The sequence below is a fragment of the Vigna unguiculata genome, chromosome 6 (genome assembly GCF_004118075.2).
Source record: "Vigna unguiculata cultivar IT97K-499-35 chromosome 6, ASM411807v1, whole genome shotgun sequence".
Taxonomy (NCBI): Eukaryota; Viridiplantae; Streptophyta; class Magnoliopsida; order Fabales; family Fabaceae; genus Vigna; species Vigna unguiculata.
The window spans coordinates 21,725,640-21,752,237 of NC_040284.1; the positions used below are offsets into that span (position 1 = coordinate 21,725,640).

Here is a 26,598-nt window from a genome sequence, read left to right on the forward strand (position 1 = left end):
TATGTACTTTATTTTCCTTTCTGTAAAAAGGTGAAAATTTTTACAAAATTATATACATAATTCTTAAATCGTTGTCACACATGTTAGAAAAGTTGTATTAAAAGTGTGAAAGTTGTAAGATTTCAAACTTCACAAATAAGAGATGTTTTATTTGACTTGGCTTAAAATAGTTATGATTCTAAAATAAAAAGTAAAGTTGATTGTTTAACAACTTTTGAGCTAAGAAACTTTGAATTTTTGTTAGACATGAATATTTGGTATGACATTTTATTTGTAGATAATTCTCTTAGTAAGAATTTACATTCAAAAAGATAGTGCATTGATGATGCTATTGAAATTAAAAGATTTTCTTTCATTTTATGAAAAATATAGAAAAAATAGATTTAAAATACATTGATTTTAGTCAAAGAAATTGCTTTTGAAATAGATATATAGCCTAATTTCATGAAAATATTGGTCATAGAGAGAAACAATTTGATGAAAATGTAGAAAATGTAATCATTTAAAATTGAGTACTTTTTTTACATTGTAGATAAAGCAATTACCATCTTTCAAAGTAAATTTGAACATTTAAAATATAAAGATATTTTTATTTTTTATTTAGTGTTAAAAAAACTAAAGTCACTAGATTGTATAATTTTTAAGAAAAATGATTAAACTTTGAAAAATCTTTGGAACATGATAAATGTTTGGTTTTTGATTGATTGAATGTATTTTCAGGATTAAAGATCTAAAATAATTATAGAATTGGAAATTGATAAACCAATTGACATTCTTAATTATATACAAACAATAGATTATTTTCATACGCATATATAACTTATATATAACTTATAGAATAATGTTAACAATTTAAGTATCCATTGTTTCGGTTGATAAAAGTTTTTCAAAGTTAAAGATAATAACAACTTATTTAAGATCAATCATGTCTCAACAAAAAATTAAATGGATTGGTCTTATTATCTATTGGAAAAGAAATATTAAATAAAATTAATTACAATATTTTAATAAATAATTTTGCATCCCAAACAGTTCAAAAAATAAATTTTAAACCTATGATACATTTTAACTTAAATTATCTTATTAGTAAATAAAAAGACTTCATTCTTAAGTTTAACTTAGATTTCTCAAACTCCTGAGTCATCCCTACCTTAAATACATGTTTAATGATTGTCTAAAATGTTTTCTAACATAGTCACTATAATGAATGATTCACATAAAGATGATCTTTACATTGATATGTATGTGAGTATTAGCCAAAGCAATGTTTGGATGCAATGTTTTAGGTAACTTGTTAGTAATGTTAATGTGAGATAAAGTCATGATGTCATGGTAGCACCAATTGAAAATGATCAAATTAGGTCACATAATATACAAGTGAAGTAATAAACTCAAAAAATAACAAATTTTACCAAAATAGACTCTAATTATAATATTGATACCAAGTTAAAAAAATGAATTTTAAACATAATTTCACCTTCTAAACCTCACTTGTAAAATAATATTTACAATCACTTAAATATATATTATAAACTGATCTTATTTCTGTTTGACATGAGATTTCTAATATATATATATATATAATCTGACATTAAAAAAGTATATCAGTAAATAAGAAAAAAAAAGTTAAGTCTGATCTTTTGAGGATAAGGACACTGAAGAGATGCTACTGAGGGTTTTCATAAGATTGTTTTGATGAGTTTGTACGTGAGGTCGATGATGAAAACGTTGATCATCCTATGGACCCAATAAAGATGTTTGTGTGATTTGTTCATATTTTTTCATCACTAACTCCTTTAAAGTTTTTATTTAGGTCTTTAAAATTGGTAGTTTTGAAGGTGGACAACAAATGAAGGGTTTCAAACCATTTTTCAGGAGAATAATTACCACCTCTTTTTAGAATACGTTCCATTACTGGAAACAAACAAACTCCTTTGGTAAGAACACAGATATCGTAGAAACAAACAATATTATATTTATTGGTTCAGATTTCTCCATTCTTAACACTGTCATGGACTGTGGTCAATAACTGCTTTGTGTGACCCATATCAGAGATAGATAATGGGGTGTGACACAGCAAATTATTTAAACAAATGATCTTTTCTCACCACACAGAACCTTACAACTGAACAAAGTTAGGGGAGTTTGTTAAGTCAATAAAATCAGTAACAGATGAAGAAACTCTTCTCTTTTTCCTGTCCAAAACACTTCTGCAAGTAGGAGAAGGGGTGGACAAATCAACAATCTCAGCTTCATGAGGCACAACAAATATTTTGCCAATACTTCCATTTGTATTGGCTGCCAATGTAGCATCCGATTGTGCTGCTGGTTCACTCAAACCAGAATCACTTTTATTCATCACATTCATAAACTCATCTTCTTCAATGATCTCTATTCTTTGTAATAAAGTTGTTGTTGTTGATGATGATGATGATTTCTTCATCAGTGGTGTTGTAGAACTAATCTGTAGGTGCTGCTCTTGTGAAGACAATGAATTACCTGATGGTTCTGTTGCTTCAGATTCTTTAATCCACTCAAATGCTTCATTAATCTTCTCCCCGTGGATTTGATTTTTTGGTGAATCAGGAGAGTCTAAGTCATCACTCACATCCGGAACAGAAGCACTAGCACTAGTATTGTTATTATCGTCCAATTCTACATCATCAATATTATCATCTTCATTCTCTGACAAACCATTGATACTATAGCATGGAAGTTCATCCAGTGAGCCAATTTTGGTCTTCATGTGTGCTGGCAAGCTCGGACAAGCACCACAGTGTTTCATGTACTTAGTGGAGAAGAAGTTCACAGTGATATTCATGCTGTGATGATTTATATCATGTCAGCATCAGAAACCAAAAATCATAGGACCGTTCCAGCAAAAAAGAATGTCAGTGATAGAAGAGACAGTACCTTTGCCATGATGGAAGGGTGAGCATTGTGTATGCAAGTTTAATCTTGTTGCCAATTCCTGAGAGGGATTTAAATTCCACTGCTGCCTTCCTTACAGCTAAGGATTCAACAGGGTGCTGCCAAGCCCATTCAAACTGCAAATCCAGAATCAAATTGACACAAAAAGCATTTCCTTAAAATTTTGCATTTAGATAGCATAATACATTTGCTTTCTACTTGATCCAATCATACCAAACTTCTCAAGCAACCAGACCAAACCAAAACGAACAGTGTTGAAATCTGAGCTCAGTATCCATATTTTCCACATTCTAAAAAAAGTGATTGTTTAGGTTAACCACAAAATAGAGAGAATTTAAAAAAGAGGGATGTCATGTCAGTTGCCAAGTACATCTAGTAGCAAATTAGTCCCATTGGCATGCTTAGTAATGAGTAATTCTATAGCATTCATACAATATACCTTAATGCTTAGCACTACATGAATTTAACTTGCTCAAGCAACCAACATATCACTTAACTTTGAACATTTTTTAGCCAACAAAGACATGACATAGAAAGCAATATCAGACTCAAACCTGAAGAGCAGAGACATTTGTTGGGAAGCCATAGATACATAAAACCATCTCCCATGGCCTCCTCTTCTTCGTTCTCCAAGCTCCACACCCAATTTCCCCATTGTGTTGCCTGATCCGGCGCCTTGGATTCACTGTAAATCTGAAATTGCATACACGGAAACCTTTTTTAAAAAATAGGTAAATATCCATCATTTATCCCAGAAAAAATTCAAAAATTTCCAACCAAAAAAACAAGTTGAAGCAGAAACGTTTTTAAAGAAATGGTTAAACACCAAAAATTTCTACCAAACTTAGTTTGATTTTTTTTTTCCAGACAAACTAGCAGCAGATGGGGACCATCAGACCATCAGATCATAAAGATACCAACTTGAAATGAACAGAAACCAAAGAAATTGGCACAAGCCCAAAATTTGTATAAACTAAAAATCAAAAGGGGTGTGGATGATTGTTGAATTGAGTAAATCTGTGTGATCACAATTTGATCTTTTAGAAGTGAAAATAAGAGATGAACCCGATGTATGTGTGGCCTTTGTAGCGAGGGCTGAGAGAGGTTAAGAGGTAGCAAGCAAAGAACCCATTTCCTTCACTATCCTCTTCTTCGTTTCGGTTATTGCCATGGTTTTGCAAAGTTTCTTCTTCTTCTGCGGCTGTCACAGATGCAACCCTTCTCTTCCGCATTTTCTCTCTCTAATCAATGAAATATGACCGTTGCCAGATGTTAGATATTCCTATCATATCGCATAAGGTCCCAAAGAAATTGTTAAAATGAAATTACAAATTATGCTTGGAAAGAAAAATACCTTTTTAAAAATGAAAATATGTGCCCTGAAAGTTTGATTTGAAAAAAAAAAAATGTTATGGGCAGCATGGTGATCAATTTCAAATGTGTAATTGTGGAATTTTTTATTTGATTCCAAAATACTATCTTTTTAAAATAGGGTGTGGTGATACATACTAACCTTAATTTAACATCTATAAAATAATAGTTTAATATTAAAATATAAAATAATTTAAGATAAATCAATTAAAAAAATTATTTTTTAATTGATGCTGGAAGGGTGTACAAAAATTAAGAGACGTCCATGTAAAATTTTCCTTCAAATTATTGTTTCTATAAAATCTTTTCCGCCTTATCAGAAGTTTTCTATCTTAATATCTTAACCTAGACAAACTCAAATTCAATAGGAGATACCCCAGAAATGCTAAAGCACCCATTTAAGTGATTTACATAAATTGAAAGTTATATAAGAAGTGTTTAATCGAAGACAATTTAGAAGTACATCTTTTTTTCGTTACGATGAAAAAAATACTAATAAAAATTAATAACGAAGGCCTTTGAATAGTCCATTATATATCCAAAACTTCATTAGAAAAATTGTAATGGAAAGACGAAGAGAGAAGTACTTGAAAATAATTATAACTGTGAAGTAATGAAGATGTAAATTTTCTATTGTTAGTTATATTTGACTATAAGTAAACAACTATAATTTGAGAAAAAACAAAATTGTAACTAAATAAGATATTCGCATTCATATACGTTTAGTTCAGAGTAAATCATCAATTTAATTTTTCAAATACTAAAAACAAATAAAAGCTGTTAATATTTTAAAATACTCCTTCCATTATTCTTAAGTTTCAGTTGAAAACAACACGATAACAAGGGTAAAAACTGTACTATGGATCAATCAAATAATATTTTCTTTCCAACAGGTTTGGAAACATGCCACCGACAATCTTTCCTCTCTATTTCATTTTCAATTTTGATCACTTTTTAACCATCCAATACTTTTCTTGCACTACTAAGCGCAGCCTTAAGGGGGGAAAACCAAATGTTCCAAATGTTACATAAACTTGTAATTCTGGAACCTATCATAAAATCAACACAAATTCTCATCTTTGATAATGATTTGTGACAATCAATGCAAGATGATCTAACATTTGATATGAAACTGCTCTCCAGAGATAGAAATTTTCCCAGTTATAAGTTCTACCAATATAAGACCATGCAATATTAGTTTCAGATCTTTCAGATCAGGAGTCTATTACATTCCATTTTGCTAACATCTGCAACACTGAATGCAGCATGTCAAGGAAACACAGACCAGAGAATAGACAAATATTGACACTTCGGAAAAAAAGATGAATTCAACATCAATAAGGAATGAACATAGAGTTGTATAGATTCATGCATATACAACACCAGACTCCTCGTGTTGCTAAACAATGACAATGCTTCAACTAAATCTCATTGAATCCAACAAGAGGAAAGCAGAATCACTCGTGAAAAATCAAACCAAATAGTCCCTCAAATATAGAAAGATACTTCAAATTAGTCCTTGAACGTTAGTAAAATACATCGGTATAGGGACTACTTGAAAAACTAAATCGACGGTTTATTCTAAAAATTTTACAGTAGTACATGAAAGAACCCAGCAATCCTGAACAGAAACAGTAAAAACTGAAAAGAGCACACACACACTTCATATACGATGATATACCAAAAGCATATGCTTCATCTTCACTATTATCATTATAATTGCAGTAATGAAGTTTTCATCAATCAAAAAGCAACAACAAAAACACCAACACTATGAACAACAGCTATATGATACACAGCATCCAAATTGACCCCCAAAAATTACAACATCAGAGGCAACGTTGAATCACCCATTTTGGGCCCAAAGAGATCATTGAATCGAACAGGTGCAACAACACACGTCACGATCTCTTGGAAGAGTTAGAGACCAAATGCCTCCACAGATACCGCCCACTAGCCATATCCACGAAGGTCCAGAACCCAGACACTACCAGAGCGCTAACCTGGACCCACACAAATTTAGGGTTACATTAAAAAGACAACGTTTTTGTAAAATTGAGGCAAAAGGGTGAAGTGGGTGAACCTTGGAAGTGGCGTTGGAGGAAGCATCGGAGGAGTCTGAGATTTTGGGGTTGGATGGGACAACTACCGTGTCACCGTCGTCTTCGGCGGTCGGAGGCTGAGATCTGAGGTTCCGGAGGACGAAGAAACCGGCGAGGGTTGCGGACAAGAATACGAGAATGAATCTGAGAGGACACATTTTGCTCTCTGAAGAAGGAAGAAGAATGCGATTGAGGATCGGGCGCGTGTGTGGTGCACACTCTTGGACCCAAGAAACAAAGTCGATTAATAATCATAATTTCCCTTTAAGATAAAACTCATTCGTGTTAGTTTTATTATTTTAATTATTTAATAATTTATTGTGAGTGTCAGTGGGAAGAGTGCATGTGGTTGGTGGGTTTAGATCAGATTAGGAAGTCAAATTCTTTGAAAAATGATTATGATAATAACACTTGCCAAACTTTAATTTCAGCACTTCTATGCATGTTTGTTGAAATTTTAAAAATGCTTGATTTTTTATTTCTGCATTGATGACACCATAAACTTTTATTACTAATCTATACAACTTCTACAAGGTTGTCTAGGAGAATGTGAAGGGGTTTAATGGTAATTTAGTATGGTTCATTTACTTCAACAAATTTCCATTTTGAAATATTACTTCATCATTCATCAAATTAATATAACCCTATTTCTATTTTTATTATGCATTAAAAATTGTTTAAAGAGAAAAAACTGAAGGAAGTAGCATACATAACCTGTTTGAAATTACATTGAAAATAAAATAAAAAATTAAATGCTCTTCATAAGGTTAAATAACCATATTATATAATAGAAAGGAAAAAAAAGTATATCTATTGCTATTATCATCATTATTAATTAGGATGTTTGTTATTATCAACATTAGTAAAATTATTATCATTTCAATTTTACCACCATTAATAATAATATCATCATCGTTATCAACAAATCAATATCGTACAAGAACATATCTTTAAACTATTTTAACACGACAAAAAAATATTAAAAAAGTAGAAGATAGAAAATAGTTTTTCAAGCCAAAAATCACCCTAAACTATAAAGATTAACTTTTGGACTATATCACATTGAACCACCAACAAAATTTGTTTACTTACACCATTTTAAAAAATAATTTCTCATAAATTAACACTTAGACCAACTAATGTTGTCTTTATAATATGACAATTGGATTAGTCATGGTATCCAAATGTCTGAATATTGGACAATTTTTGTAGGTAAATTGGAACTTTCAGAATAGCCACCATCAGCATTAAATTTCAATGTATTACTTAAACTTGTACAAAGATAGTGGCATTCATTCCTCATGGAAAATAATAAATGAATAACCTTTAAATCAAGTGTGGGGCGGCTGAGGGAATAAGGTTAGGTATCCCTTGAAAACTAAGTGGTTACCTGACATGCATGCACTCATTCTTTTTTACCATATAAAATAATGATTTTTAAACAAAAGGGAACCTAAAAAAAGTCACAATTTCTTGCAATGCCACTGAAAATTAGACAGTGAGAGCCAAAAATAAAATAGGTTTGGCCTGCCATGTGGAAAATGAAGTCTGAACTTCAAACAAACAAGTTCAGTTCACCATGGCATATGTGCTGTCTTCAATATGTAACACATCTGCACCAGAAAGAAAGCATGGTTAAGGTTTGAATAAATGAAACACATGATGTTGTTTGAAGCAAGTAGACATTACTACTCTTGATTATTTATGCTTTATTAGTGAAAAATATGATTTGATCATGGAACAAATGTTGTACCAAGTTAGAAGAAAAATGTTATGCACACATGGTGGGGCTATAAGAAAAATAACTTGCAGTAAAAAGAAGAAACAAACAAGATATGAACACCTTATTACTATCTTTTGGCAAATCGAGTAATGTTGGCTAGAACAGTTCTCAAGCTTCGGATTCCTGCTCCAGATTTTGAGCTTACCATCATCTGTAATTGGAACATCCCAAAAAAACCAAAGATTAATCCCAAGCATAGTAAAAAAAAAGTGAAAATAGATTAGTATGAATATAACTGCTTAAAGAATCAGCATACCAGAGGCTTAACTACAGACTTGTTCTGCAAGAGGCTCTGTGATCATGCATGCAGAAACTTGTTAATCTCTAAAATAGAAAGTTAAATTTCAGACACAGTTCATTCGGATGACCAATGCTTACTACCTCTTCAATTTGCATGGCTCGTCGAGCCACATCAATTGGAAAGACCACATCTGTCTTGGTTAATACAATCTGATATTTAGTTTTTGATCTGCAAATTGATATCACTCGTCAAAAAAATTAAGGTAAGACTCTCCAATTTGACTTTACATGACCAGAATTTATGTCACACTTGAATTTGAAAAGAACAAAGGTGCACAACACAATTGCAAAAATATAGCACAACATTGCCTGACACCAATTGCTCATGCATGATTTACCTCTCCATTAATTCAATTAGTTCATGATCTCTTGGTTTCATACCCCACTTTGTATCAATCAGAAGACATACTCGTTTGAGGCCAGCTCTTGTGGAAACATACTCCTTCACCTACAATTTGAGGTTTTCCAGAAATACAGTTGACTAGTGCTTAATATAATGACGCAACAATAATCCATTCTATGAACATTTCTACATAAAATGACAGATTTTCCTCAAAACTTCTTGTAATCTGTACTCTCTTAATCTAAATGAAATTCATTAATTTTCACAAAAAACAGAAAATTTTCTAACATGATTTCTGTCATACTCATGATTGCTTGAAATGTAAAACCGGAAGCACCAACTGACTTTGAAACGAAAAATTGAATTCCAGGAGACGACTCAACTAGTTTAGTGAACACAAAATCAGCTACCACAAATATTTTCATCTTGTCAGGTTAACAAAACAATCCAGAACTGAATTAATGTCCCTGCAGCCCCAGGTCTCTTTCTTGCCCCACTAGTACAATTTTTCTGGATTGGTATAACACAACAATTCAAAAACCAAACATTCGAGCCTGGGAAGACTACCACCTCTACTACAATATAATACTTCAGATACTAAACCAAACATTCTTGAACAACCTGATCAGTGAGAATTGAATATAATTTGCATACTTACAAGTTCCTCCCAAGATTCTTTTACTTCTTCTTTTGCATAAGCAAATCCGTATCCTGGCAAATCAACTAAGCAGAGTTTTGTTCCCAGCTTGAAGAAGTTAATTGTCTGCAGAGTATTTGTCATATGTCAATGTTACCAAATAACATTTTATCTATCAACACTTTATCTTTAAAATATCTACATCTACCAACTTTTAAGAACTAAGGATACCTGTGTAAGGCCAGGCTTCTCTGATGTCCGCACAACCCCCCACTGTCTAGTGAGGGCATTAAGAAGCGATGACTTCCCGACATTTGACCTACCTGAAAGCCAGAAGACAATCACAAATATCATCATACAAACTTACAAACCCCTCTGCTATAAGTTTGTCTGAATTCCCATCAGTTCTTAAGTTTACTATCTACAGATTATGTCCTAGAATGTTTCATCATTTTCACATATTGTGGTATCGAGGGCTCAACAAGAACAGCAAAGTTCTTCTTCGAAGTGTAATGCTAATTTTTTGATAACAGCAATGGAAACAGCTAAAGATAATGAAACCAGGAACAAGGTAAAAATGATCAAATATAAACCTCCCACCAAATAAATGAAACAATGCCACAGTATACATAAACCAAGAAAACAAAATGACAAAGGAATAGACATTAAACAATGGTGGCTTAAAACCTTACCAGCAAATGCAATCTCTGGAAGACTAGGAGGTGGAAATGATGATGAGACCTTTGCCGCAGCAAAAAAATCCAATTTATTCCTAAAAACCTGTCACAGTTAATCAGACCAGAATGCCAATATTAACAGAGGCTTAGTAACAATACTTAAACTTAAAACCATTGCTTATTCTTTGAGTATACATTATTGTTTTTATTGCCTTAAACAAGCCTTAAACAAGCACTTACATTTTCTTCGATTCTCTCTCTTTCTGAACTGCTAGAGAAGGGAATATTATCTAATGGTGCAGAAAGATCTATATTGTAACCTGCCCTTCTTAGGTCAATGGTGCGCCTCCTACCCAAAAGCTGTAAATAATAACCATAGTACAGTGGAAGTCAACACACCTTTGCATTCACAATAACAACGGAACAACATAATCAGCACAACAATCAAAAGTCCCTACTCATACAAATTACATTTTTTTCCACAAAGGATAGTATTGAAGGGCTGGGCTGAATTGCACGAAACTGGGCATTCTTGGACATTTTAGGCTCTTTCTCAGACTCCTTTTTCTTTTCCTTCTCCTCTTTACTTCCTGAAATAAGCTTCGGGAATCAAAGGGAAGAAACTCACAAGGTACTGGTGTAAACAGTAAAAAACATAACATCACAAATAAACCACAAACATTTGGTATGTCACAGACAAACAGTACGAAGAGACAGCCAGCATTTGAACTTTAAAGAGGAAACTTGATTGTTTAGGGGAGGACAGTTATCCAGTGATTCTATCCCATAAATGAACAGCACATCTTGTGCATCTTTTTTATTAACTTCTACATGGAAAATACAGACGATAGATAAACAGAGGTCAAGCATGTGACCTCAACCAGCAACTTCAACCAATATTGTATATAATCAGTTTATCAGGACCAGCAAATTCCTAAATTACTGTTTGTGGAAGTATACAAATGTAATTCTGTCAAATATATACATGATACTGATATTTTCTCAACACAAACAATAGAGTAGATGCTCAAAGGTATATAATATCAAGACTAAGAAGACTGCAGGAAAAGTCAAAGTGTTCCAGTGGAATTATATCTTATTGTTTGTGCTCATGAACAACATAAAAGAAGTTTATCTCACTGTTATTTGTTCATATAAGACTAATCATTTAACACATTTTCATATTGTGCTTAGCAGTGTTGCGAATTATATGACAGAATAAAAATGTTCATAATTGTTTGTCTTCATTACATAAACGCAATTCATCATCTCAGTACAGCTCTAAAACTCATCTCATAGCCACCACCATTTGCATATCTAAAACTCATAGATAAGGGTGAATGATTGACATTGTTTTATTATTCAGAATTAAAGCATATATAGTTACCACTTATTAAAACACAAAGTCATTAACAAAGTTTTTACTATCACAACACAAGTGTGATTTCATAATACTTTTTAAAGATTCCAAATCAGATATTAGCATAAAAACAAAGACAGAAGATTTTTCAAATAAAACCGATAAAAAATGCATAGATAGGAAGATAAACTACCTACCATTAACCCCAATGCCATCATCTAGCCTCTTGTTTGAGATATCATGGGGGTCAAGTTTTATCACCCTTTTCTTCTTCTTTGGGCGCTCATCTAGTGTCTCAGCATCATCATGGTCCAATCCCATTTTATCTCTGGCTTTTTTATTGACATAACTCGAAGGAGACACAACTTCATTACTTTTCCTTTTGCCCAATTCAAATTTCTTCTCTCTACTTCTCTTCACCAAACCACTTCGTTGATCATCTTCCCCAACAAATTCCATTTTACCCTCCTCCTTTCCCCTGCCTTTCGGTTTAGCAGTAGCCAAAACGACATTTTCCTTTCTTTCCTTCATCGTGTGAGTCAAACGCTTCACCTTGGAACCAACATTCCTTAACTTACCAGGAACCCACATTGAACGATGGCCACTGTTCCCTTCAACAGGACCATTTTTCACTTTCTTCTCACCTTTCTCAAACAAAGTTCTCTTCTTGGATGTTGCAACACCCTTCTCTAACTTCCCATTTTTATCCCTCCCCTCCTTCGCATATACCCTATTCTTCTTATCAGAAGAATCCAAAGTCTTCAACTTCCCTCTCTCCTCAATTTCTTCACTTAAATGCTTTCCCTTAAAGTTCACCCTTTTCTTCAACTTTCCCTCGGATTCATTTCCTTTACCAAGGGCCCCATTTCTCTCAAAAGAAATTTCATCCTTCTTAGTTCTCAAAGAGTTTCTTGGAATGCTTACTACATGTTTGGTCCTCTTTTTAAGCTTCTGTCTTAAACTGTCCTCAGAAGGCATATTGAACAATGCTACACTCGCTTATACTCTTCTCAACAGACACAAAAATCAACACCCCACATGAACTTTATGTTCTTCAAATCAAATAACAAGGTCAGAAACAGTTTAAGTTCCCAGAAAATAAGGTTTAGAACCATAACCTTGACATGTAATGTTCGAAGGTTGAGAACTTTGGTGAATGTTTGAGGAATTTGGACTCCTGCTGGGTTTTAGGAGCTTCCAGTGTTGCAGTGGAACGGCGAGGCAGTCACCTTCGGACATCGGAGGAGGAGCGCAAGGTTAAGTTGGGTTTAGAATTGTAAATGTCATGGGCCTTAGCCTTCTCAGATTTGGGCTTAGACTATTACTTTTTGCACTTTCTGAGTTTTTTCATGTACCTTCATTCGGCCATGGGAATGTCTAAAATTGTGAGAGTTGGAAATACATTTTATACTATGTAATTCATAGTATATACAATTTTTTAAATTATTTAATCCAAAAAATATTTCAAATTAAATAATCTAAAATAAAATTTTCATTTTTAATACAAAAATGTATTTTAAAATGTGTATTCAAAATATATTTTTGGATTTTAAGATTGTATAACTAGAAATTTTATTTTAAATTACAAAATTTAATATATGTGTTTTCAGATTATGTAATTTAAAAATTCATTTCAAATTATATTTATTCATAATATATTTTAAAAATTTAAATTATATCATTTAGAATAATTTTTAAATTATATAATTAAAAAATATATATTTTAAAGTGTGAAAATATATTCTAAATTGTAAAATCTATAACATGTTTATAGATTATGTAATATAAAATACAGAATTTTAACTTGCACAAATCATAATAGATTTTCGAATTACACACTTTAAAATATGTCCAACCATAGGTAGATTGAACTTTTTTAACTCCTTCATAAATGTAAGAAAAAAATATGGAGGTAGTAATTTCTCTTAAGTCTAGAGCTTTCATTTAGATTTTGGATCCTTCTCAAACTTTTACGAGGCTTTCTTCCTATATATCCAAATTTTTTCTTGCACCTCTAAATTATTTTCAAATCTGAAAAATGTCATCTGAAACAAAACTACACAAATCACGTTCCCAAACTACTTACAAAAGTCGATTTTCAGTAAAAAAATCTTTCGGATCTCAAAAAAAAAAATAAAAAAAAATAAATAAATAAATATATATATATATATATATATATTAATGAAATTATACTTTCTGTATGTTTAAAATTTAAATTTTTAAATTTAATAATATTTTCTTTATTTTATATTATATAACTTTAAATTTAAATCTTCTTTAATATAATTTATTAAAAAATTAATAAAAATAAAAATAAAAAAAAAGTAAACTTTAAGTTTAAAAAAGCAAAATCAATATATATATATATATATATATATGTGTGTGTGTGTGTGTGTGTGTGTACGCGCGCGCGTGTGTGTGTGTTTAATAGTTTTCACACTACTAAATCAAACATTATACTATGATCAAACAAAGCAGGTGATAAGATATAACTGACATATAATTTACATGTATAAATATAATGTTCGTACAGTCATCCAAAAGCCACATGAAACACTCATGGCAAGTGTAGGTACAAGAAAATGCTAAACTGCACATTCCAAAACTCTACAGCATCAAACCCAAAAACTACCACGAAGTCTCTCAGTAAGGCGTTAACTCCTGCTCAAAAGGGGGGTATCTTCATCTAGATTCGGCTCTGCTCACACCAGCCGTAGGTGATCATTGCAAAGGAGAATACACAAGAGCAAGCAAACACAAACAATAAGGGTAAGTTAACTAAAATGAGAGAAAACAATACACTTCACAATTAGAATATATCATTCATAGCACATAATTCAATTATATAATTCTAGACTCGATATCCAGATTGTGTAAGCGGCATTGGAGCTCTTGGTGGCTTGCACTTGTAACGGTTCCCAGACTCTGCAGAGTCTAGACACATGGAGTATTCACCCGACCGTTCCCAGGGTAAGTCCCCTTCGTGTCTAGGAATGGATCAAGTCTAAAGACTAGGACCTCTTGCTACTCTTCACGACATAATCCATTCTACTCTATCTAAGTGTGAATGATTATTGGAGTTTCAGGATACCAACCAATATGGATTCCTCACGTCCTTACACACACTAACAAATTCACCTGAATTTCCCTTGAAATTCTATTTCAACCACAACTCCTCATAATTTATATTCATCCAATTTCATCATGCAATACATCGATAATGACATTCCAACCATACAAGGTCTGATTTGCACAAAGCTACATTAAAACATACATTCTCACTGATGAAAACAGAAACTAAAGCACCCCTACTGCAGTGGCTCTCGCTCAAGCTAGACAATCTAGCATAGGCGAAAGGCCATCTCGCTCAGGCGAGCCAGTCTTGCCTAGGCGAGGCCCTAACAGTGGCAAAATAAGAAACCTAGGCTGGTTTGCTTAGACAAGAGTGTCTCTCGCTCAAGCGACCCCAACTCGCCTAGGCGAGACTTCGCCCAGGAACAGAGGTGGGTTTCCTGGTGTTTTTGTTCAGGCGAGAGTCACTCGCCTAGGCGAGGCCCTAACAGTGGCAAAATAAGAAACCTAGGCTGGTTTGCTTAGACAAGAGTGTCTCTTGCTCAAGCGACCCCAGCTCGCCTAGGCGAGACTTCGCCCAGGAACAGAGGTGGGTTTCCTGGTGTTTTTGTTCAGGCGAGAGTCACTCGCCTAGGCGAAAATACCAGATTACGAACCTGTTCCCACATGCAGTAGTCAAGTTTTCCTCATACACAATTCAATCACCCACCAATTCATGCAATTCAAACATCAATTCAACAGTTAAACATGCAATCCAAATTCATCAACAGATTTTCTATACAATTTGAGTGAAAGGGGTTAGCTTCTCTTACCTTCTAAATAATCACAAGCAAATTCAGCTCTCAATCGGAAGATGATTCGATTTCAACACCTAAGGAGTTGGAAAGGAAATTTCTAGACGTGTATGATTCCTAATTCAACCCAAAAGATTGAAGGACCCAAACTTCAGAAAATTTGAAAGTAAACTGAGAAATTGAAATCAACTTACGCGTAGGATGAAATGAACAGCTTGGGGAGGAGATTCTATGCTAGACTCAAGTTGGATTGATGTTACAGAAGAAAGAAAGTAAAATTCAGAAACTGAATTGGAGCCCAAACCCCTTTGTTTGTTAGAGAGAAGGAAGAGAAAATGGTGAGAAAGAGAGGTGCAAGGTGAATGGAGTGTTGTTTTTGTGTGAGTGTTAGAAGAGAGAGAGTACATAGAAAGGGAAAACAAAAAGGGGTTCTCACAATATATATATATATATATATATATATATATTATTTTTTTAATTTAATATTTTTTATTTTAATTTAAATTATTTTTTATTTTAATTTATTTATAAGTATTTTTATAACTATTTTATTTATATAATTAATATATGTATTATTTTCTGTTTTATTTGAATTTCTTTAATTCGATTTAAAATTTAAATTATTTTTTCTTTATTTTTTTCATATATATTTTTTATATTTTTAAATTTAATTTAATATAATTTGTTAAAAAATTAATAAAATTAAAAATTAAATATAATTTAAAAAATAAAACTTTAAATTAAAAAAATGAATATATATGTATTTTTTTTTCAAAAGTCGTATTTGGATATATATATTTTTTTATATTTAGTAGTCAAAATTTTTTATCGAAAGTTGACATTCAAAAATATCTTTATCGAAAATCAATATTCGAATGTATTTTGACGGTACGATATGTGTTACTGTAATTAAATAGTGAAAGGTTAATTTTAAAATTTGAAATTTTGCTGGAAGTACAATAGAAATCTTTGAAGTGCAGGAATAAATTCTCATTTTTTACCCATTTACTTCACCTTTTTCATGTCCTGTTTTTTTTTTTCTATTTTTCTATATTTAAGTAGAAATTATAAATCAATTTTTTTTGTGTAATTCCTATATAAATTTTTGAAAACCGGAATCATATTAAAAATTATATCGGTTTGTAATTAAGGAGTGAAAATTGAAAATAAAACACAAATAGTGATCGAATCGTAATGCTTTTTGATGGACAGTACAAAAATTATTTAGGTATCCTCCAACAATAAACCAATACTTTCTTTTGATTCATAATCTATTCTGTTGTTGGTTTAGAGAATGCGTGTGCGATGTGTGTAAAGTAAATTATTTAAATATGACTTGTGAAAAAGAAACTTGCATGATTCTGTCTAAGAAACTATTATTTAGTCAAAAAAATTAAAATCAAGCGTATGTATAATAAATGACTTCATAAAAATTATGATTTAGAACCTATAATATAAAGTACTTTAATTAGTGAAAACAGCTTGTTTTATTGTAAAATTTTGTGAAATAATTTGATCAATTAAACAAGAGATCCATGTAAGTTGTAGAAGTATGGATTGAGCATAAAAGTGGCTACTAAAGTTGGCATAACAAAAACCATAAACCAAACTCCAGAAAGAAAAAAACAAACACGAAAAACAAAATTATGTGCGCTAAAGAGGTAACACAGTTGTTACAAAATAAAACAACAAAGTTCAAACAAATTATCGTGGACAATGTTTTTCCATCATTTAAATTCAATTCAATATACCATTAAAATAAGGAACTAATTCAGTTAACATTATCAGTTCCATTAAAAGAAATTAAAAAATCAGTTCACTCCTTTTTTTATTCATTAATAATAACAATGATAATATACAAAACAGAAAAAGAAAAAAAAACTTAATCACTACCTTTTAAGTTGGCTAGTTGCACCTTCCAACTCCATCTTCTGTACACAACACAAAACGCCAACAATTTTTTTTCTTCACTTTTGTACATTTTCATTTTCTTTTCTGAATTTTATTTAACCCAACCCATTCCAACGTTTTTTCTTCAGTCACCGGCAACCGGCTGCGACTCAGGTTGTTGTAGTGGTTGTTCCTCTTCGCTGTTATGAGACGTCGTCGCACCTCCGACCAACAAAGGCTTCAACTTTTCCTCCCACACGCTTTTAAAAGTCACGCCGTCGCCGCACCTTTTCCAGGCTTCAACAACCGTTAGCTCCGCCGTGAGCCGGTAAACCTCCACCTCAAACCCGAACCTTCCATTGAAATCTTCTAACTCCACCCCGCACTCCTTCTTCCACCGCACCGCCATATCCGCTGCCGCCCCCACCTCCTCCGCCATCTCCAGAACCTTCTCCGGCGACTCCCGCGTCACCAACCGGTCCCCCTCCACGGACTCCCCGAACAGCCCCGACAAATCCAAACCCGCAGAGAAACTTATTATGTCAAAAGCGTTCAAATTCATTATCCGCTCGTCTTTCGGCCCGTACCCGATACCCGACCCGGACATGAAATCCTCCTCGTGAAATTTGACCTCTTTGTACCCTTTTTTGAACCATGGGTCACGGAGCATGCCGTCCACCGTGATCCTCGTTTCCGGGTTGGTATCTAGCAGCTTCGACAAAAAGCGCCGGAGCTCCGGCGACATCCATCGCGGGCACCGGAACTCTCCTTTGTAAATCTTCTTATACATTACCATCAAGTTTGGATCGTTAAACGGTAAGTAACCCGCGGAGAGAACGAACAAAACGACACCGCATGACCAAATATCAATCTTGGCACCATCATAACCTGAAAAAAACAATGTCATTTTGAACAAACACTTTTAGAACTAAGAAAATAAACATAATAAACGAAGTGAAAAAGTACAAGTTTAAAATAATTCTGTGTAAATCAATGTTGCAAAATACTCCTGATATAATTTTGTTGATTTTTGTAAATAGAGAGAAGTGTGATCAACACAATTTTGTTGACTATTGTATATTTTTTTTCTATTTTATTATCATTATAAAAGACTTTAAAGATGAAATTGGCGTTGTAGTAGCAAGATTGGAACATCTGAAAGATTGCAAGAACACCACAAATTACGTAAAATTTTAAAAATCGTGGCCATTGCAATAAACCACAGCTGTGACTATAATTCAAAATGTTGGTAGAAAACGTTAAAAAACAACATTGTGAAAGTGGTTTTTGGTTAGTGAAAAATAAACCTTAATGAAGTGGTTAATTGCTTAAAACCTTAGTACAAATTGAAAAAAAAAATCTAGTCTGAAATTCATAGAAAAAAAAATATTTAACTAGAAAGTCGTTGATACAAATCTCACAAATAAATGTTGTATCAAATTTAGTGTCTAAGTGTTTTTAAACATTTCTTATCAATAATATAATATAATATATATGATATAGTTATTAAAACAAACTTAAAAACATTTATAATTCACAACACAAGATTAATAAAGTAAAAAAAATTGCTTTTCAAAACTACGCGGCGAAGAATCCAGATATCATCACAAAATCTTAATTTGTTTATTTTGAAGGAGTTGGTTATATAAATTTTTATGCTTGTAACCTTTTTTGCTTAAAATCTCGGGTGCCACGTAGGCAGGGGTTCCGCAAAGCGTGTGGAGCAACCCGTCGGGTCGGATCTGGTCCCTGACGGCACTCAACCCGAAATCGGTGACCCGTAAATCGCCGTTCTCGTCGAGGAGGAGGTTCTCCGGCTTGAGGTCGCGGTGGAAGACGCCGCGCGAGTGGCAGTAGCCGACGGCGGAGATGAGCTGGTGGAAGTACTTCCGGCTGAGATCCTCCGAGAAACGACCCTTCGAGATCTTCCCGAAGAGCTCTCCGCCGCGGATGAAGTCCATGATGAAGAAGATTTTGTTTTTGGTGGCGAGAACCTCGTGGAGACGCACGATGTTGGGGTGGTGGAGCTTGCTCATGATCGTGATTTCACGTTTCACGTTTCCGGCGAGGCCTGTTCCGTTTAGCTTCTTCTTGTTGATGATTTTCACGGCCACGCTCTGCCCCGTCTGCACGTTGCGCGCGTAATGCACCTTCGCGAAGGCGCCGCACCCGATAACGCGCCCGAGCTCGTACTTTCCGAACAAGGCAGTGTCCTCCATCGCCACCTGCTCGATCTCCGGCATAGTTGCGCCGGCGGTGCTGCACCAGAGATCGAACCCTAGCTCTGAATGACGGGAGGAACCAGTGGAAGCAAAATTGAAGGACGCGTTACCCGATTAGAGGGACGAATTGAAATGGGTCGATCGCAGAATTCGATTTTCGTGAGTATGCAAATGGGGCGTTTTTTGGGGGAAAATATGATAAGGATTTTCAGTTTTTTCATTATGGGTTGCGAAGGAGTTCCGAGAAGACAGAGGATTGTGAGGCGTGGTGGGACACACGTGCTTCTACACAGTGTAATGGGATTTTGACACGTGTCCCAAGCAGTGTCCAGCGGGTGTTATGTGCTTAGTATCGTCAGCCGTTGGATGTTGTTTGAGGTGGCTTTTGTGTTTTGAAAAATAAAAAAAAGGCATAAAACAATATGCTTTTTCTTACTTTTTCATCTTTTCAATTTAGAATTGACCATTGCGCTTCATTTTATTGTTGCATGTTGCAGTGATATAATAAGATTAATTTACATGTTAGAATTGACCATCTTAGTTTGCATGATTTTATAATACACATTATACTTCAAAGGAAAAAGTTATTTTTACGTTACTATTCTGATAGTAACTTTTTAATAAAATATTATTATTCAAATAAAGTATTAATATATAAGTGTAAAATGGGAGTATCGACATCAAACTATCACCGTCCTACTTCAAAATATATCAAAATAAATTTCAGTATGTGAGTTAGTTCATTATGAGTTTGAATTAAATTAAGTGAGAAAATTTTAATGTTTTTAAAAGTAGATTAAGCTAAACTCGACTTACTTAATTTACAGATGAATTAACCATTCAACCTATCAAAATTATTTTATAATTTTTTTTAACTTTTTGTTATAATTATTTATTACTCTTAATTATATAATCACAATTTGATATTTTTAAATATTATAATATCATTTAATAATATTTAAATAGTTTAAAAATTTAATTAATTTATTTGAAAAATTATATACGTTAATATTTTAATCTTTAATTATATTATCTTTATAGTAATATTTTGAGAATTAGGTGAATACTTTAATTCTAATATTATAAAAAGAAAAATAGGTCAATTCATTATTATTATAATACAATTATTATTATAATACAATAGATATATAAAATAAATTATAAAAAAATATTTACAAATGAATCAATCTACTAATTCATCAACATAGAACAAATCAAATAAACCGAAATAAACTAATTTTTTTTATTTGTAGTGACGAGCCAATCCGTACTCAATTTGATTCTCTATAAAAAGTAAAGAGAGTCAAATGGCAAATTGAGAAAGCTTTTTGGTTGAAAGATAATAATGTAGTATCAGTGATTGAAAAACATAGACGGCAGTGACTTTCACAATACATAATTTGGATTACTATGAATATAAGTTTTATTATTAAAAAATTTCGAAGCTATACAGTGATCTATCTTGAATTAAATCTTGAAGCTATACACACATTTTATTAAACTATTGACAAACTAATCAATTATGTTTCAAACGCGTTTGATCAATAATGCAATGAACAATGAAATTATTCAAAGCAACAACAGAGTCTTCAAATATGTTGTCCACAAACTGGGAAACACATTGCTTTAAACCTAATAACATGGTTTTCGTACACTTCATAATTTGGATTATTATAATCTCTACTTTTCTCATAATACTTGTTTTGATTTCTGCAATCTTCATCAATGTATATGTTTTTCGATTTTCGTATATTCTGTTTTTACCTTTTGACAAAATGTACATATTTTAATATTAATTTATAGATAAAATTAATTCAAATATGATTTTTTTATTTCGTTAATAATTTAAATTAATTTTTTTTATATTTTTGTTTTAAAAGTGATTATATATGTAATATATAACGTCCCAATTTAATAGAATAATTTTAAAGAATAGTACGTCACATGTTCATGGGATAAAATAGAGCAATAAACAGAAAGTATATAAGGATCAACCTATCCATAATATACCGAAAGAAATATCCAAATGCACAACATAATGCCTTGAACATAAACTAAACATGTAACAGTTAACAAAAGGTTGTTCACAGAACAATAAAATTAAGATAATAGTTCATACGAAGAAAGACTCAACAACGAGCAACAAGGAATCCAGGAAGCCAAGCTATACAACAACTTCCCCGCCAACTTCATGATCGTCAAAAGTCTCCGCATTTGCTCACACCAAGGATTTGGTGATCATCGCAAAAAGAAAACCAAATAAAAACACAGACACAGAGAGAAAAGGGTAAGGTAAAGATAAAATAAATTTCACCACATAAGTATATAAGCAGATTTTTAAATGGCCATTTCAGTCAGCACACAAGACATGTGAAGTCAAACAATGCAAGACCCTCAAACTCAATTATCCAGATTATGCACTTGATATAGAATTTTAAAGGAAGTATGCATGGTTTCTAAACTCTGTAGAGTCTAGACATAAGGGGTTATCAACCAACCACACACAAGGTTAATCCCATTTTGTCTTAGGCTCAAACACCTCCCAAGACTAGAACCTTCTACCACTCTCACCACATAAATCTTTCTACTCCATATGAGTGTAAACGATTATCAGAGTTCAGAATACCTTCCTTTATCTAGACATCTCCTATATCAAGACATACACTAACTACACTACCATGAAATATTGCCAAGAGTTTCATGAAATTACGTCTAACTCATACCACATCCATGTTTCTCACACCAGAACCACATGTTATCTTGAAACATCATAATTCCATGCAATACTCAACCAACCAACCAAATCATGTTTCATTTCATGCCAAACACAATATATAACAGTCTCATTTCATCGCCTTAAACATATGCAACATCATACTTCATGCTTTAAAAAGGGTAAATCAATCCATCATGGAATCATACAAGCATTCAAACAACTTTGTTGTCAATCTTGCTCAAGCTAAAGAGCTCTCGCTTAGGCAACAGGAGCCTCTTGCTTAAGCTAAAAGCTCTCGTATGGGCAAGATTGCAAACATGGAACACTGTGAAGTTTCGCGAGTTCTCGCTTAAGCAAGACTTTCTGGGCGAGATTTATCTTCGCTCAAAACTGAGGCACATCGCTTAGACTCAAGCAGAAACCTGGGGAGTTTTCTGCTATTCTCGCTTAGGCGAGGGTTGCTCGCTTGGGCGAGAACAACATGTTCCTTCCTTGCTCACTCGTGCAACATCAGACATTAACAAAACCAAACAACATTTCAACATTTTCAGGCAACCACAATAACAAGCAAGCATGAAACATAACTAAAAATAGGCAAATACTTAAAAACGTGAAAAATCATAGCTTCTCTTACCTGGATAAATGTTAGCCAAACAAAACAAGCACCCAAAGAATAGCACCACGGTACAATTTCAGCTTACGAAGCTGGCACAACAGAACAAGGAAGACAAAATGAGACCCTAGCAGAGATTACAATGGAACCAAAGCTCAAACACACTAAAAGACTGATGTTTGAGTCTTACTTATGCGAAGGAATAGGATTTGGTTGACTTAAGGGAGGATTTTGCTGTGTCCTAATAGAGTTTTTTGTTTTCAGACCGTGAGAAAGGAGTGAGTTATGGCCAAAAGAGGGAACAAAATAAGAGTAAGGGAGCAGCGGGATGGGAGGTCTTAGAAAACAAAGTGGGTTGCCCTTAGGTCTTTTTACCCAAGCTAACCCAACTTTTTAACACAAAAAAAAGGGTCTTTAACCCTAAAAAAATTTCATTAACAACTAATTTTAATAATCAAATCTTGGTAGTTAAATTTTAGAAATCGCGATTAATTATAACTTTTTATTCATAATAGTAACTAATTAGTAATCAATAATTTTTTATTTTGTAAATTAATATTTTAATTTGTCACTAGTGATTAATAATATTTAGTCATTTAAATTAGTTGTTAATGAGATATTTTTTGGTTAATCTATGAAACTTTTATGAAGATTGTTATTATTTGATTGTTGTTCTTTTAAAACTATCCATTTTAATTTCTAATTTGATTTGACTTTGCTTATGTGTCACTTGCATACATAGCTAGTGACAGTTATTTTTAAAATACTTTTCGGAACGAAAGAAATGGTATTTAAATTATTTTAGACTTAAATTTTTATTGAACGTGGTAGGAACAAATTTATTTTTTTTTGTTGCTAAAATCATTATTGTGTAAGTTGGGCTATACAGTTTGAAGGAAAGGTAGATGCATGAATACGCGGTGCTTGCTAATAATTGGCAGACAAGCATGAAGCAGCAAAGTGTATGCAAATGCAATCGGCGTAAATCAAGCAAATCAATACAGCTACTCGTTAATAATGTCAATTCATTAGAGAACATGCATGCATCGATAAATTTTTTTATTAAAAGGTGGATTTAGTTTTTTAATAATAAATTAAATATGTAATTTAATTCTAAATAGTTATATAAATTTGTGTTGTATAACAGATTTGGTTCAAGATTTATAAATTTATTATATATAAGTGGATATAAATATTATTTTATATGTTAATTTTTATAAAATAAATTAGATTTAAAAATCCTTTTAATATAATATCAGAGTTATCTTTTTACCGTAGAGTTGGAGATGGAAAAGGAGAACTTATTTACTATATATATAATTTCAAATATATAATTCATCTTTGAGTTATAACATGAAATGAAAAGTGGTTTATGAAAAAAAAATTTTTTTTAAGAGTTGTTCGAATATTGAATAGAAGTTTATATAGAAAAGACTATAGTAAAAATTACAAAATATACGAAAGAAATAAATATGAGTGATGAAAGTTTATTTCTTTTCTATAGAGAACTCTATTGGAAATAGTCTAAGTATGAGTCAAAAGTTTCATAGAATAAAATAGACAAAGTTAAACTCTATATAAAAATATAATAAATATTCATAACACCATTGTCTTAAGATTTTGGAGTAAAAGTGGTGTCAAATATCTTATATGAAATATAACCCAATAAACTCTTATATAGACTTTTGAGTTCGTTCCCTTAAGGTTTTGGAATAGAATGGTGTGAAATGTCTTATATAAAATATAATCCAATAAACTCTTATATAGACTTTTGAATTTTAGGAATAAAGATAAATATAAAAAAGATTATAATTAACATGATATATTGAATTAACATAAAATATATACTAATAAAAAAATATAATTAATTAAATTAATTAAGATTGGTTAGTAATAAATATTGATTTAATTAAATTTTAATTACTTTGTAAATTTGTTTATTTTAAATTTTATTCTTATTAAAAATTGATCTTCTATTAATTGTTCAAAATATTTTTATTTCTTATATAAATATTTTATTTTATATTTTTTATATAAATAATGCAGTTATTTATCTAAAATATTGAGTACACAAACTTTTACTAAAAGGAGAAATATTTTCTTAAATCAAATATAAATTAAGACATGATGTGATGAGCAAATCAAATAAAATTCTCACACTGTATCTTGACATTGATGTATAATTTTAATGAATACACATTGAGTTATGGAATTAGAATTTTGTAGACCTAAATGATGAAAATGAGTCAAGTATATTTTTTTTATAAGAGAACATATTTAATATAATTATTGGAAAAACATTTATTTATTTATCATTATTTGGAGATTATTTAGAATGATAAGGTGACTTAATAGATAGAAGAAAAAAAAAGAGAAAGATTATAAATTCGATCCTTTCTATTAACAATTACCGATAAAAAATAAAATTGCTCACTACTTTTAAAAAAAAAATAGTTTGATTTTGAACTCATTGATGGACCAACATAACCCACGCGTAGGGCTGAAATTGTTGAACTAAGTAAACATATAATTAATGTAATTTAAATTAATTTCCACATCATTTTCCCTTTTCACTTTGTTATCATTGCAAAGAGCTATTTGTATCCCGTAACATGTTGAATGGATTACGGATAATGTTTTGTAGCAATAATTTAAGTGTTGTCTAACAATCAACTCCTGAAGCAATAATTAAGGTCCACTAGTATAAACCCTAACCTAGAATTAATGCACCTCAAATTAACGTTATCTTCAGAGACGTACACGAATGAAAATATAGTTATAGTGATAGATACGTGATACTGAGTTAAAGTGACGAATCCTTCAAGCAATTAGTGATGCCACAATTGAAAGGAGAATTTACACATGTAACTCAAAAAAGTGAAAGACCGACACAAACACTGTTTCCTTTGTACACTTGTATTTGTCTTAATCCAAAACAATGTCTTTGTCAAATGAAGAAGACTCAACCCAGAAGCAACCATGACCATGATGATCATGGCCATGTTGTTTTTCATAGAACAAGGGAAAATTGTATCTGTGCATGGTTTTTTATTATATCTAACACAATATTATAAATTGTAATAGTAATATTTTTTATACATGATAATTATTTTGCGTATGATATTAGATAATTATTTTACGAATCTAACACAATCTTATAAATTGTAATAGTAATATTTATTTATAAATGATAATTATTTTGCGTATAATATTAGATAATTATTTTTGCATAAAATATTAGATATTTCTAAGTAATATATCAAGAGTCTTACTTTTTAATGATAAATAGTCTAAATAACCTCGTATTAATATGAATTTTCATATTTCAGTTATCTCGTCATTAAAGTACATATATCATTTGTCATTATTATAATTCTTTTATTAAAATAAAAAAGAAAGAAAATGAAAAATAAAGCAAGCGACAAACCAAACTCATGATAAAAAAAATATATTTATAAAAAAAAAAATACACGAAGGTAAAATATTAACCTATATATACTATGCTTTATAAATAAAATCTAAATTATAGCTAAATTATGAGTATAATGATTTCTCTCACGTAAAATATGAGAAACTTGGAACTCATATACTCACAAAAATACTAATGAGTTGATCCGATAACTACTTGTTGAACCAAACTAAATAGAATTAAATATTCACCCTAATTAGTACATGAAATTTGTTATAGTATGTTCGTAAATGAAACCACAATTTTTTTATGAGCGTAAATGAAATCATATCTTCTCTAGTTTGAATATTGAAAACTTTTAGTTGAAAAAAAACAAAA

The 26,598-nt window shown here is 31.8% G+C and overlaps 4 protein-coding genes across 4 annotated transcripts; all 4 read right to left on the minus strand.

Annotated features, from left to right (window-relative positions):
• Window positions 1–1,952: 1,952 nt before the first annotated feature.
• On the minus strand, window positions 1,953–4,250 carry LOC114186803 (structure-specific endonuclease subunit SLX1 homolog 1). The gene is made up of 4 exons (XM_028074825.1): window positions 3,997–4,250; window positions 3,486–3,624; window positions 2,914–3,047; window positions 1,953–2,822 (listed from the first exon to the last, which is right to left on the minus strand). Exons 1-4 carry the CDS (start codon window positions 4,161–4,163, stop codon window positions 2,120–2,122), a joined length of 1,143 nt encoding a protein of 380 aa, XP_027930626.1. The 5' UTR covers window positions 4,164–4,250; the 3' UTR covers window positions 1,953–2,119.
• Window positions 4,251–5,857: 1,607 nt separating this feature from the next.
• LOC114187307 lies at window positions 5,858–6,682 on the minus strand. Its single transcript, XM_028075523.1, has 2 exons — window positions 6,386–6,682; window positions 5,858–6,305 (listed from the first exon to the last, which is right to left on the minus strand). Exons 1-2 carry the CDS (start codon window positions 6,560–6,562, stop codon window positions 6,204–6,206), a joined length of 279 nt encoding a protein of 92 aa, XP_027931324.1. The 5' UTR covers window positions 6,563–6,682; the 3' UTR covers window positions 5,858–6,203.
• A 965-nt stretch (window positions 6,683–7,647) lies between these two features.
• On the minus strand, window positions 7,648–12,756 carry LOC114186957. Its single transcript, XM_028075041.1, has 11 exons — window positions 11,702–12,756; window positions 10,616–10,734; window positions 10,385–10,504; window positions 10,160–10,247; window positions 9,699–9,790; window positions 9,489–9,593; window positions 8,826–8,935; window positions 8,569–8,656; window positions 8,444–8,479; window positions 8,248–8,338; window positions 7,648–8,017 (listed from the first exon to the last, which is right to left on the minus strand). The coding sequence occupies exons 1-10, from the start codon at window positions 12,480–12,482 to the stop codon at window positions 8,255–8,257; spliced, it is 1,623 nt and encodes a 540-aa protein (XP_027930842.1). The 5' UTR covers window positions 12,483–12,756; the 3' UTR covers window positions 7,648–8,017; window positions 8,248–8,254.
• Window positions 12,757–17,179: 4,423 nt separating this feature from the next.
• Window positions 17,180–19,706, minus strand: LOC114186566 (CBL-interacting serine/threonine-protein kinase 11-like). The gene is made up of 2 exons (XM_028074509.1): window positions 18,927–19,706; window positions 17,180–18,148 (listed from the first exon to the last, which is right to left on the minus strand). Exons 1-2 carry the CDS (start codon window positions 19,501–19,503, stop codon window positions 17,406–17,408), a joined length of 1,320 nt encoding a protein of 439 aa, XP_027930310.1. The 5' UTR covers window positions 19,504–19,706; the 3' UTR covers window positions 17,180–17,405.
• Window positions 19,707–26,598: the final 6,892 nt, after the last annotated feature.

What these genes read in the sequence shown, in the direction of transcription:
- LOC114187307 (XM_028075523.1), bottom strand. Translation starts at nt 6,562, where the DNA reads ATGTGTCCTCTCAGATTCATTCTCGTATTCTTGTCCGCAACCCTCGCC. An exon ending in CCTCCAACGCCACTTCCAAG is followed by an intron (nt 6,306 to 6,385) that starts GTTCACCCACTT and finishes GTGTGGGTCCAG; the next exon opens with GTTAGCGCTCTGGTAGTGTC.
- LOC114186957 (XM_028075041.1), bottom strand. Translation starts at nt 12,482, where the DNA reads ATGCCTTCTGAGGACAGTTTAAGACAGAAGCTTAAAAAGAGGACCAAA. An exon ending in GAGAGAGAATCGAAGAAAAT is followed by an intron (nt 10,248 to 10,384) that starts GTAAGTGCTTGT and finishes TAACTGTGACAG; the next exon opens with GTTTTTAGGAATAAATTGGA. An exon ending in CTAATTGAATTAATGGAGAG is followed by an intron (nt 8,657 to 8,825) that starts GTAAATCATGCA and finishes ATCAATTTGCAG; the next exon opens with ATCAAAAACTAAATATCAGA.
- LOC114186803 (XM_028074825.1), bottom strand. Translation starts at nt 4,163, where the DNA reads ATGCGGAAGAGAAGGGTTGCATCTGTGACAGCCGCAGAAGAAGAAGAA. An exon ending in AAAGGCCACACATACATCGG is followed by an intron (nt 3,625 to 3,996) that starts GTTCATCTCTTA and finishes ATGCAATTTCAG; the next exon opens with ATTTACAGTGAATCCAAGGC. An exon ending in ACCCTTCCATCATGGCAAAG is followed by an intron (nt 2,823 to 2,913) that starts GTACTGTCTCTT and finishes AAATCATCACAG; the next exon opens with CATGAATATCACTGTGAACT.
- LOC114186566 (XM_028074509.1), bottom strand. Translation starts at nt 19,503, where the DNA reads ATGCCGGAGATCGAGCAGGTGGCGATGGAGGACACTGCCTTGTTCGGA. An exon ending in CGAGATTTTAAGCAAAAAAG is followed by an intron (nt 18,149 to 18,926) that starts GTTACAAGCATA and finishes TGTTTTTTTCAG; the next exon opens with GTTATGATGGTGCCAAGATT.